Source organism: Scyliorhinus canicula, chromosome 16, assembly GCF_902713615.1.
Source record: "Scyliorhinus canicula chromosome 16, sScyCan1.1, whole genome shotgun sequence".
Classification (NCBI taxonomy): domain Eukaryota; kingdom Metazoa; phylum Chordata; class Chondrichthyes; order Carcharhiniformes; family Scyliorhinidae; genus Scyliorhinus; species Scyliorhinus canicula.
The window spans coordinates 63,447,573-63,460,889 of NC_052161.1; the positions used below are offsets into that span (position 1 = coordinate 63,447,573).

Here is a 13,317-nt window from a genome sequence, read left to right on the forward strand (position 1 = left end):
AGTGTCAGCAATCTGCGAAAGCATTTCTTCAACAGCATCATCACGTGGCCCATTTGGAACAATGTCACACACCAGGTCCCGCAGCATCTTTGCGCTCCAAACTGGATTACCTTCTGGACTTTGTACGTCCCCCTGAGTCCAGTGTTACGGGACCCAGATATCTTGGAAAGAATTGTCCTTCTTTCCGGCTACAGAAAAGGAATGAAACAGCAACAGCATCCTCCAGGCATCTGCAGTCAAAAGCGGAGGCAAGCAGCAAACACAACCTGCAGCTGGGAAGTGCTCTCACAACTAACAGGGCTAATATGGCATTTGCAATGGCCTTCAGCTGTGAAGCCTGAGGCTGCTCACAGTCAAAGGGTGTGATTGACTTTCAGCATTGAAGCTACAGCAAGGCTCTGAAAGTGTTTGGTGGGACTGACAGGCTGCAGCTTGCCCCTGTTATGGGTCTACACAATATTTAAAGATGGCTTGAAGGCCTCACAGACACAAGGCCCCTCACACCTTCCCCACCCCTGGCTCAGGGGGGGCTCTTGACCTGGAATGCTTCAGCTCCCCGATCAAGCCCAACCCTCTTGAGGGTTTCCCCCCAAACCCCTCCCCCACCCCGTGAGCACTGGGGCAGCAACTCCTGCGCCCTTGAGCTGCATGCCTGAAAATGGAAATGGCGACTCACCTCCTCACTTCTCCTCAACAGATATTGCACCAGCTTCACGTTTTTGAAAAGGAGTACTAAATGACACCCGCGTGATTTCTCGCTGGCAAGTCGGATAATTCCCGGGAGGCCGCTGCGTTTGACATCAATCTCGCTAATATTGAAATGAATCCAAATGACGGTTAATTATATTTTTACCACCTTTGTGCCTTTCAAACTCGTTTTGGATTTTCGAGCAGCAACCTGACTCGTTAGCAATGACTTTTTAACTTCTTTTTGATTTGTTGTAGCTGGTTCGCAGTCCATCCTGTCAGCATGAACAATAGCAACCACCTGGTTAGCAGTGACAACATGGGATATGCATCTTACCTGTTTGAACAGGAAAAGAACACAGGATTCTTACCTGGACAGGTGAGTACTACTGACGGGGTCAACGTTCTGTGGTGTTACTTGAGGGAAACGTTATGTTTGAAACTCTATTATGACTTTAATGCAACAGTTAGCGACAATGGACGAGATTTTCCCACCCAAATATCAGCAAAGGCATCTGGCAGGACAAGCTGCGTGGAAAGCATCGACTGCAATGGCAGCTTTCTTCGCCTTATAATAATAATCTTTATTGATGCAAGTAGGCTTACATTAACATCGCAATGCAGCCGCTGTGCAAAGTCCCTAGTCGCCACATTCCGGCGCCTATTCGGGTACACAGAGAGAGAATTCAGAATTTCCAATTCACCTAATAAGCACATCTTTCTGGACTTGTGGGAGGAAACCGGAGCACCTGGAGGAAACCCACGCAGACATGAGAAGAACGTGCAGACTCCGCACAGACAGTGACCCAAGACGGGAATCGAACCCAGATCCCTGGCACTGTGAAGCAACATTGGTAACCACTGTGCTACTGTGGGGTTAAGAAACAAAACATCAAGGGACAGATCCCGTGAGGTTTCGCTGGCGGCGCGGCCTCTGTTTTGCCCGCCTTACCAGCAACTTAGAAACACGAGGATGGGAATGGCCAGCACACAGACTGGCCCAGCACACAGCACCTAAAACCAGTTAACCCTGGAGCCTGCCCCGCAATATCTGGGCAGACACTGGTACTGCCCAGGCACCTCCTGGCACTAGCCAGGCACTGTCATAATATCCATCCAGGTACATGATGGAGTGCAGACAGGCAGTGATTGACACACAGGATGACCAGTAAGTACACAGAACACAGCAGCCAATCACCAGACAGGACACAACCACTATAAAGCCAGAGGGCACCAGTTTTCCCGCTCTCTTGGGATCTAGCCTCTGAGACATTCAGAGCTCGTGAGCATTAGCCATGCAGTAGTCAGTTAGTCTGGTCAGGCTAGCCTCAGGCCTCCTGTCAAGTCAGCATAGAGTCAACCCACAGTTGTAAATGTATAATAGTTAGATGTTAAATAAAATCGTGTTGCATCTCATCAAGTGTTGGAAGTCTGTCTCTCGCTACACTGCAACAAACGCAGTCCACATAGACCCAGCCTACCCAACACATCGTGGTACCAGGAGTGGGGTGCTGAGAATTGACGGACTCACCTTGAATTAATCAGCGTTGGCCAGCAAACAGCCATCCGGTGACATGGACAACTTCCGCCCTCCTCCGCAGCTCCGCATCACTGGCAACCTCTGTTCAACGGGTTCTTCCCCAGCATCTTCCCCGCCTCAGGACTTCTTTTGAAGAAAAGTATCACATATTATGTGGCCTGCCTTACCATCCATCTAATGAATAATATCGCTGTGACTAGGAAGAGTTAAGCCTGATCTCTCCTTTGAGTTTGTGGTTCCACGGAACAGCCACAAAGGGAGGGCTGGGGATGTCATTTTCTTCACCATTTATAAGTTGAGCTGTTAGTTAGTTGAAACCTTAGAGATTTATGTACCAAGCATAAGGTCATTACGGGCATATGACAACTGCGATATTGCAGTTTCTAGTAATGGGAAATTACAGGAGATGCCTTCTAGATACTGTAAGTGGTTCTATGGAATAGCCAAATATGAGCAAATAAAGCCAATCTTCAAGGAAGATGACATATTCGCTCAAAGTCCCACGAAGGGATTAAGCGAACCCAGAGGGAGAGACAGTTTACAGGTTGGGGTCATGGAGCCCTCAATCCCTTCTTCATTGTACTGTAATGAAGGTTTCAGTAGTGTCTAAGCTAATTCTTGTTTCACTCTGCTTCTGTGTGTGCAGCCTTAATATGATTTGCAAATTTAATTATTGCTTCCTATAAACCATTAAATATTAATAGACCTAATATAAATTATGTACATGATATTAAGTAAGTCTCTGAATAATTCAGTTGTTTAAATGTCAGTTATGCACTCTGTTATTCCCAGTATCCCTGACCCCACCCCACCCTGCGTGTGATATATAACAATTTAATTTGCACAACAGGTGAATCATATTTCAACTTGATGTTTACATGCACAGGGACCATTTGTTGCAGCCTTCGCTTCCTCCAATCTGGGGGATGTCTCTTCGAATACACGGGGCCCTCACTGTGTGAACACAGGTGAAACATGTGACAATCCTGACAGCACCTGCCCTATTGGAGGAGTAAGTAGGGTGTTTGCTCTTTCTGAGCACCCATAATGGCTAATCTGTGCAGGTTAGGTGGATTGGCCATGCTAAATTGCTCCTTAGTGTCCAAAGAAGTGCAAGTTAGGCGAGGTTATGGGGATAGGGTGGGGGAGTGGGCCTAGGCAGAGTGCCCCTTCAGAGGGTCGGTGCAGACTTGATGGGCCGAATGGCCTCCTTCTGCACAGTATTCTATGATTCTATTCTGTCAGTGAGAACACAGATCACACAACACAGTCAGTAAGAACAAAGCCATGAGAAAGGCCTCACTCTCAGTCAGATCTGCAGTTGTCTTTCGGCCTGAACAACTCAATAAAATGTTCTCTCCACATCACACCACTGAGCCAGGCAAATAAAAATAAGAAAATGATCTTTATTTGTACACTCGGTACACATTTGAATATTTTCTGTTAGAGATTACTAAGATCTGCAATTCAACTGCCATGAGTTTGTGCTGAAGATCATTCCTTGAGCAGAGTTTCTTGCCATCTCTGAAATGTCATAAACCCCACAAGGAAACAATCATTGATCTCCCCGTGGGACTCTTGGAGTACGGGTTCCCCAGGTAGGAGGTGGAGGCTAACCATCTGGGGCTCGCTGTGAGCAAGGTGTAAAAGCAGACCCAACTCAGGACCTGGTGAGACAAATCCTCCCAGCTAGGATTGTACAGGGAGTGAAATGCTGCGTTATGCAGAGTATTGTAACTATGTATATAAATCTTTCTTCGTTTATGACAGCTTTCTTCTGAGTTATTATAGCAAGTCACTCAGTCCAAGGGCAATTAGGAATGGGCAGCAAATACTGGCCAGTCAGCGACGCCCACTTCCCATAAATTATTATTTTTTAAATTCCTAGGTTCTAAACAAAGGAACAAAGAGTTCCCATCTTCTTCAGTTAGCCCTCATTCTAGGTCAGCCTTACACACTGACTAGTTTAATAAATTCATGATTTGTGGTGATTTCATGCACCCTTTCACTTCTAATTTTACAGCCTTCAATGTGCATGTCTGCAGGTCCTGGGAGAGACATGTTTGAGAGCACTGCAATCATAGGACGCAGCATCTACAATAAGGCAAAGGTGGGTGCTCAGTGAGATTACGGTCCAGCGGTTCAAAGCAACATGAAGCAAATGTTGCAACATCTTCGGTCAAAGATAAATGGCCCACAGGTAACCAGGCAGAGGAATTGCACAATAACCATTTTGGAGGAGCCAACACAAAGCCCTGATGCCCTGACCAATATTATTCAAGTCAATAATTAATGCACTATCAATTACAATGAGACGGGAGTAGAGAGTAATCAAAGCTTTATTATGCAGAGATGTGTAGCCTCCCACAGCTGCCGCTGAAATGGCTGCAGTTCGGAGAGCCCACACATTTATACTCCGCCTACTGGGCGGAGCCAGCAGACAAGGATCTACCCCATACCTGTAGTACAGGAGCCTTACCGTAATAAACCTCATATGCGATATATATACACGACAGTGGTGGCTACCACATTCACCCCCTGTTACAGCTGGGGTGGTGGAAGACTATTTACATGCATATGTTAACATTTTAGGAAAAGTTTACATATTCAGATGATCGGGCGCCTTGATCCTTTGTTTCGAGCGGCACAGTCCCGGTGGAGATGCAGGCGTCGGTTCAGTCGCCGATGACTCCGGGAGCGTGTAGACCTCATCTTCATCCCCGGGTGGGACCAAGGGGAGGACGGATCGTCCTGGAGCGGGGGCTGTGGTGAGGTGTGCTGGGGGGAGGAAGGTGGCGCCGGGGCAGGGGGGGGGGGGGGGGGGGGGGGACCCGGATGACGGCAGGTCCCCGAGGGAGACTGTGTCTTGGAGGCTGTCAGGGTACGCCATGCAGGTGTACTGCGGGTTCGCATGGAGCAGCTGTACCCTCTCGACCAACGAGTCCGCCATTTGGAGCCACGTTCTTGTGGAGGAGAACAGGTCCTAGATCTGCCAGCCACGTTGGGAGCGAAAGCCTGGAGGTGGACTTCCTGGGGAAGGCAAAGAGACGTTCATGGGGGATTTTATTATTCGCAGTGCAAAGGAGCGACCGAATGGAGTGAAGGGCGTCGGGGAGGGCCTCTTGCCAGCAGGAGGCTGGGAGATTCCTGGACCGTAGGGCCAGGTGGACGGCCCTCCAGACCGTCCCATTCTCCCACTCCACCTGCCCGTTTCCCCGGGGGTTGTAACTGGCCATCCTGCTCGAGGCAATGCCCTTGTGGAGCAGGTACTGGCCCAGCTCATCGCTCATAAATGAGGATCCCCGGTCGCTGTGAACGTAGGCAGGGAAACCGAACAGAGCGAAGAAGGTGTTTAGGGCTTTGATGACAGTGGCAGACGTCATATCGGAGCATGGGACGACGAATGGTAATCTAGATTATTCGTCGACCGCTTTAAGAAAGTACGTGTTTCGGTCGGTCGAGGGGAGGGGCCCTTTGAATTACACGCTGAGGCATTCAAAGGGGCGGGAGGCCTTCATCAGGTGCGCTCGGTCTGGCCAGTGGAAGTGCGGTTTACATTCCGTGCAGACTTGGCAGTCCCTGGTGACAGCCAATGTAGTAGGGCAGATTGCGGGTCTTTATGAAGTAAAAACAGGTGACTCCTGGGTGACAGAGATCGTCGTGCAGGGTCCGGAGTCGGTCAACTTGTGCGCTGGCACATGTACCTCGGGATAGGGCATCGGGGGTCTTGTTGAGCTTACCGGGACGATACAAATTCTCGTAATTGTAGGTGGAGAGCTCGATCCTCCACCTCAAGATCTTATCATTTTTGATCTTGCCCCGCTGTGTGTTGTTGAACATGAAGCCAACCGACCGTTGGTCAATGAGGAGAGTGAATCTCCTGCCGGCCAGGTAATGCCTCCAATGCCGCACAGCTTCTACTATGGCCTGGGCCTCCTTCTCGACGGAGAAGTGCCGAATTTCGGAGGCATGGAGGGTGCGGGAAAAGAATGCCACAGGCCTGCCTGCCTGGTTGAGGGTGGCAGTCAGAGCGATGTCTGATGCATCGCTCTTGACTTGGAATGGTAACGCCTCGTCGACCGCGTGCATCACGGCCTTGGCGATGTCGGCCTTGATGCGGTTGAAGGCCTGGTGAGCCTCGGCCGTCAGTGGGAAAACGGTGGAGTGAATGAGAGGGCGGGCCTTGTCTGCATAGTTAGGGACCCACTGGGCGTAGTACGAGAAGAACCCCAGGCATCATTTGAGGGCCTTGGGGCAGTGGAGCAGTGGGCGCATGCGATCGGGGTTGGGCCCTAGAACTCCATTTTGAACAACATAGCCGAGGATGGTTACTCGGTTAGTGCTGAACACGCACTTCTCCTTGTTGTAGGTTAGGTTGAGGAGTTTGGCGGTGTGGAGGAATTTGGAAAGGTTAGAGTCCTGGTCCCGCTGGTCGTGGCCGCAGATAGTGACATTATCCAGGTACGGGAAGGTGGCCCGCAGTCCGTACCGGTCAACTATTCGGTCCATCTCCCGTTGGAAGACCGAGACCCCGTTAGTGACACCGAAGGGAACCCTAAGGAAGTGGTAAAGGCGGCCGTCTGCTTCAAACGCGGTGTACGGGCGGTCCGCCTTGCGAATGGGGAGCTGGTGGAATGCAGATTAAAAGGTCCACTGTCGAAAAGACCCAGTACTGTGCAATCTGATTGACCATATCAGATATGCGAGGGAGGGGGTACGCGTCGAGCTGCGTGTACCGATTGATGGTCTGACTGTAGTCAACAACCATCCTGTTTCTCTCTCCAGTTTTCACAACTACCACTTGGGCTCTCCAGGCAGGGCCGGCTCAAGGCACCGGCAACTCGGGCAGTTGCCCGGGGCGCCATGTGCTCGGGGGCGCCAGAGACTCGGGTCCCGCGCATGCGCAGTTGGGCCGGTGCCAACCAGCGCATGCGCGGTGGCCGCCCGCCCTCAGGGCAGCCCCCCAGCTCGGTCCGCCCCCCCGCTCAGTCCCCCCCCCGCCCCGCCCTCGGGTCCGCCCCCCCGCCATGCCCTCGGGTCCGCCGCCCCGCCCTCGGGTCCGCCCCCCCTTCGGGTTCGCCCCCCCGCGTGTCCGCCCCCCCCTCGGGTCCGCCCCCCCCTCAGGTCCGCCCCCCCGCCCCCCCCTCGGGCCCGCCCCCCCCGCCCCCCCCCTCGGGTCCGCCCCCCCCCCGCCCCCCCCTCGGATCCGCCCCCCCTCGGATCCGCCCCCCCTAGGCCCCGCCCCCCCTCACCCCCCCCTCAGCCCCCCCCCCCCGCCCCCCCCGCCCCGCCCCCCTCCCCCCCGGCCCCGCCCCCCCCTCCCCTCCGGCCCTGCCCCCACCCCCCGGCCCCCCCCGGCCCGCCCCGCCCCAAGGGCGCCAAAGTTCAGCTTGCCCGGGGCGCCAGCAACCCTAGAGCCGGCACTGTCTCCAGGGGCTGTTGCGGGCCTCGATAATACCTTCCCGTAGCAGCCGCTGGACCTCAGACCTGATGAAGGTCCTGTCCTGGGCGCTGTACCGTCTGCTTCTGGTGGCAACGGGTTTGCAATCCGGGGTGAGGTTTACAAACAGAGAAGGCGGGTCGACCTTAATGGTCGTGAGACAGCAGACAGTAAGGGGTGGTAGGGGCACTGGAAGTCCAGGCTGAGTAGCAAGGCAGCGCAGAGGTAGCGGAGGACGTAGAGCCAGAAGCCCCTGAACTCTATGCCCTGGATGGTGAGGGTGGCAGTGCAGTACCCCCGGATCGCCATGGAGTGCGATCCGGAGGCCAGGGAGATTCTCTGGTTGGTGGGGTGTACCATAATGGAGCAGCGCCTTACCGTATTGGGGTGGATGAAGCTCTCAATGCTCCCGGAGTCCAGAAGGTATGATGTCTTATGCCCATCGACCTTCACTGTCGTCGACGCGGTCATGAGGTTGTGCGGTCAGGACTGGTTGATCGTGATGGAGGCCAGACGCGGCTGGTGTTGGAAGGCCCCTGGCTGGTCGGCGGCGGTTGCAGGCGATGAGCAGCCTGATGAGGTGCCCGACGAGCAAGGTCCTGAGGCGGGGAAGATGCCTGTGCTCACGGGGCCCATGTGGTGGATGGAGTTAAAGATGGCAGCGCCCATGGGCCGCACGTGTTCTGCAGTGAGCAAGATGGCGGAGCCCGCGGGCCGCACGTGGTCTGAGGCATGGACGATGGCGGCGCCCACGGGCCGCACGAGATCTGAGTCGAGGAAGATGGCGGCACCCAAGGGTCGCACGTGGGGGGTGCAGGGACAATGTGTCTAGTTACAGCAGCGATCGAGTGGGTTTGGCACACAGCATGTCCTTTCTTACCGCAGGCCTTGCAGAGCGCGCTCCGTGCCAGGCAGTGCTGCCGGGGGTGTTTTGTCTGTACGCAGAAGTAGCACTTGGGTCCCCAGGGATTAGTTGACTGCCGCGCAGCACAGGCTTAGGGTTGGCTGGGGGCGGTCGCTGGTGGGATCCACGACAGGGAGTTCGCTGGTGGGGTCCATGATGTCTAAGGGGGGGGGGGAGGGGGGAGGGGGGATTGTGCGGTCGGGGGCGTATGACTGTACATTGCGGGAGGTGATTGTGAGTGAGATCGCGAGTTTCTTGGTCGCCGCGAGGTCGAGGGTAGCCCCTTCTAAGAGGCGCTGGCGGATGTCCGCCGACCCTATGCCCGTGACGAAAGCGTCCCTAACATTCAAAGTTCAATGGCCGAAACAGCCTGGCAATCACAGTCCCTCGCCAGGGCGGCAGGGCACGCCACAAATCTTCCACAGACTCAACGGGGAGTTGATGCCGCGTGGACAGGAGATTCCTGCCGTAGATTTATTTGGTCTGCTGAGTGTAGTTCTCCTTCAGTAGCACCATGGCCTCAACGTAGGTAAGCGCGTCCCGGATGAGAGGAAAGATATCGGAGCTCAGCCCCGTGTAAAGGATCTGGAGCTTCTGTGCCTCTGAGGGTGGTTCTGTCGCAGATCCGATGTATGCTTCAAAGCAGGCTAGCCAACGCGCGAAGGCCGACTTGGCGTTGTCTGCTTGAGGGTGCAGCTGCAGGCGATCAGGCTTGATGCGGAGATTGATCGTTGTAAAATCTCTGCGTAATAAATTGATGCACTATCAATTACGACGAGAGTAGAGAGTAATCGAGGCTTTATTATGCAGAGATATGTAGCTTCTCGCAGCTGCCGCCGAAATGGCTGCAGCTCGGAGAGCTCACACATTTATACTCCGCCTACTGGGCGGAGCCAACAGGCAGGGATCTACCCCAGTACCTGTAGTACAGGAGCCTTACCATAATACACCTCATATGCAATACATATACACAACAGTGGTGACTGCCACAATAATAAGATTGTTCTGATTTATTTTCTGTCGGGTACAAATTCTTCTGATCCTTGAGCAGATGCTTTTGCCAAGCTAAATGGAAAGCATAAAGGCAGACCTGGATCAAACCCACTGACACCAGTGTTGTGGAATGGGGCTACTGCTCAACACTTCCTTTGTGCTACCCCTCTCTGTCTGGCACTCTTAAATGGTCAGTGACCTGACTGCTTGAAGAAAACATATAGCTGGGATTCTGACAAATCAAACAAAGATTCTCCAAATAAATTATAAAGAAAGCCTACTCGGTTGACAAAAGAAAACTTGCGTATACAAGCAGGCATAAGTGTTGCAGTTTGTGGCACGATTCCATCCATTTCGGAGAACAGTTTTGCGCATTCTCAATTGCAATGTTGGTCATTAAATTCCACACTACAAGGTCATAGTGATGTAAAAAATATTTTGTATATCTGAAATTTGTGACACAAATAAAAATGTACATAAAATCCATGGCGGTGCAGGCTTTGTGAATGAAAATAGGGAATTCCTGCCGACTTGTTTTGGAACTTCTTATCCCTGTGCATTTTTTTTTTCAGGAGTTGTCCAGAACAGCCACAAGGGAAATTCAAGGTCCTATCAACTTTGCACATCAGTGGGTCAACATGACTGATGTCACGGTCCAATTCAATTCAACACACAAAGTGAGTACCACGCTTTTGGATTTTGACTTCTGTATTATATATGATTATCTTTACTTGATTAGACACAGGGGTCTTGTCTGTTGTCAGTAAATTAAGTGACAACATGAACCTGAGGGAGGACCGTCAGGCGAAGCCCAGTGAGCACCAAGAGGGTGAAATGGGAAAATCATCATAGCAAAGGTAGTTTTTACCACAACCGATTATAAAAACCATTGTTATGGGATCTATTAATTGAATTCCAACTCAATCTGACCCTGATGCAAATGAAGAAATTTAAGAGAGAGTCGAACCTCAATGGTTGCCAGCTGTGCAGCAACGGATCGAGGAAGAGAGCTACCTTTTTCAACCCTTTACGTTGAGTTTTCAGAGTGAAGAAGGTCAAAAGGAAAGAAAAAAATCAAGGGCCTAAGTTCCAGAAAAGTCTGTTGGTGGGGTATCTTTGGCAAGGCACAATTTCCTAATGTTGCCTGTGGCCGCATTGCCTGATCGTCCAACCTAGCTTCTGGGTCAGGGTTTTTTACAAGTTGAGGACGGCTGCTGGGGCTATTTTTGCCATAGTGTGCTGTGCGCTTCAGGTGGGGAGGGTTCAGGAAGAGGGAAAACTGTGCGATACCTTGCTGCTGTATTGTGTGTCAGACAGTGCATGTAATTACAGAGGGCGCTATTAAATGGGAGAAAACAAAGAGTCCTGTTTTGGGCACATTAAGCTGTTAAAGGGGACTCTGTTTCTTTTTTGGGTCTCCATGATGTGGAGATGCCGGCGTTGGACTGGGGTGAGCACAGTAAGAAGTCTTACAACACCAGGTTAAAGTCCAACATGTTTGTTTCAAACACTAGCTTTCGGAGCACTGCTCCTTCCTCAGGTGAATGAAGAGGTTTGTTCCAGAAACATATATATAGACAAATTCAAAGATGCTAGAGAATGCATAGAATGTGAGCATTTGCAGGTAATTGAATCTTTACAGATCTAGAGATAGGGGTAACCCCAGGTTAAAGAGGTGTGAATTGTCTCAAGCCAGGACAGTTGGTAGGATTTCACAAGACCAGGTCAGATGGTGGCGGATGAATGTAATGCGACATGAATCCCAGGTCCCGGTTGAGGCCGCACTCATGTGTGCGGAACTTGGCTATAAGTTTCTGCTCAGCGATTCTGCGTTGTCGCGCGTCCTGAAGGCCGCCTTGGAGAACGCTTACCCTTGGAGAATGCTGAAAGTGCTCCGAAAGCTAGTGTTTGAAACAAACATGTTGGACTTTAACCTTCAGCAGTCAAGGACATTCAGCCTCTGATCTCCGGGTCAGCATTCTACAAGGAGGCCTTCAGGAGACGCGACAACGCAAAATTGCTGAGCAAAAACTTATAGCTAAGTTCCGCACGCATGAATGCGGACTCAACCGGGATCTGGGATTCATGTTGCATTACATTCGGCCCCCACCAACAAGCCTGGACTTGCAGAGGCCTACCGACTGAACTGGCTTGGGACAATTCACACCTCTTTAACCTGGAGTTACCTCTCTCTCTGCATCTTTGATGATTTGATTGCCTGCAGGTGCTCGCATTCCGGGGCATCTCTGACTGTGTCTATATAAACATTTCTGGAACAAGCCTTTCCATTCACCTGAAGAAGGAGCCGTGCTCCGAAAGCTCGTGTTTGAAACAAACCTGTTGGACTTTAACCTGGTGTTGTAAGACTTCTTACTGTGCTCACCCCAGTCCAACGCCGGCTTCTCCACATCATGGACTTTAACCTGGTGTTGTAAGACTTCTTTTTGGGTCTCGGCATGGAGTGCCCTGCTGAGGTTGCACTTAGACTGATTTCCTGCATGGACGAGCTCTTGTTAGACCTTGCGAGGCGTAACCAGCTTTGAAAATCTTTTGCGCGATTTAACGGCCTTGTTGCGTCACCGGGTCAGGTGTGATAAGACTGATAGATCGCACCCAAAGGGTCCGCGGTGCAGAAACAGGACATTCAACCATTCTGGTCTACGCTGCTATTTAGACTTAATGCATATGCCATATCACTCTCATTATCTTTTCCTACACTGCCCCCATATTTTATTAGTTGTTAATTTTTAAAAAAATCACTGCTTTGACTCGGAATCGTGACTCTTCTTTAAAAATAAATTTAGAGTACCCAATTCTTTTTTTCCGATTAAGGGGCAATTTAGCGTGGCCAATCCAGCTACCCTGCACATCTTTAGATTGTGGGGGTGAGACCCACGCAGACACGGAGAGAATGTGTAAACTCCACACGGACAGTGACCCGGGGCCAGGATCGAACCCGGGTCCTTGCCGCCGTGAGGCAGCAGTGCTAACCACTGCGCCGTGTGCTACCCCCAGGGATTGTGACTCTTGAAATTTTGCACTCCTTCCTTGTACTCCCCTTCCTCGGTGTTCTTGAAGGCCAGAGTTGCTTTTGCTCATGAATCAAGTCTGTCCTGTTGTAATATGCCCGGCGTCGCTTCCTGTGTAAACTATGTTCTTATGTGATATCGAGTATAGTGGAGCTAACCGGGGCAGCTGTTTGCCTTGGCCTCCTGCTCACTTACTCTGATTAAAGTGGAGGTTTGACCCTCTCATTTCTTTCATTCTTTGTTCTTTGCCAAAACTGAGAAGGTTAACAAAAATATATTCTGTTTTCTCTGGCTCTGCTTTTTCAATTTTAATATGCTTCCAGTCAAAACCCACAGCTCTTTGTGTGTGTCCATTAGATTGCTAATAATTATTTCCAAGATGCCTTTTAGGTTTCTAGATATGTCCCTTGACCAGCTTTTAATAATGCAGCTGTGGCAGACCTTTTCCAAGCAGTTCCAAATTTTGATGAAATAATAATTCTGTGACCTTTAGCCAAAAACTGTATGGACACTTTTCTGCCCATTTCAAAGGATTTTGCAGAGGTATTTGATACAGGACAGCAGAAGGCGAAGCCACAAATATAACCTAAAAAGGATAGATGCAGGTCGGACTTAGGAATGCATTACTTCACTGAGGGAAGTTAATTTTGGAAGCAGCTTACATAAGTACGTTCGATCTTTTTAAGGTCAAATCACTGAGACTGCTCCAGAATTTAGAGAGTTC

General features: G+C 51.1%; 1 protein-coding gene across 1 annotated transcript in view; it reads left to right on the top strand.

Moving 5' to 3' along the window:
- asah2 (N-acylsphingosine amidohydrolase 2) overlaps positions 1-13,317 on the top strand; it is a 186,408-nt gene that overhangs the window by 71,108 nt on the left and 101,983 nt on the right. The window contains exons 8-11 of the mRNA XM_038773535.1: positions 946-1,066; positions 3,114-3,239; positions 4,251-4,337; positions 10,137-10,241. Of these exons, the coding sequence (XP_038629463.1) occupies positions 946-1,066; positions 3,114-3,239; positions 4,251-4,337; positions 10,137-10,241 (439 nt within the window). The remainder of the gene's footprint in view (positions 1-945; positions 1,067-3,113; positions 3,240-4,250; positions 4,338-10,136; positions 10,242-13,317) is intronic.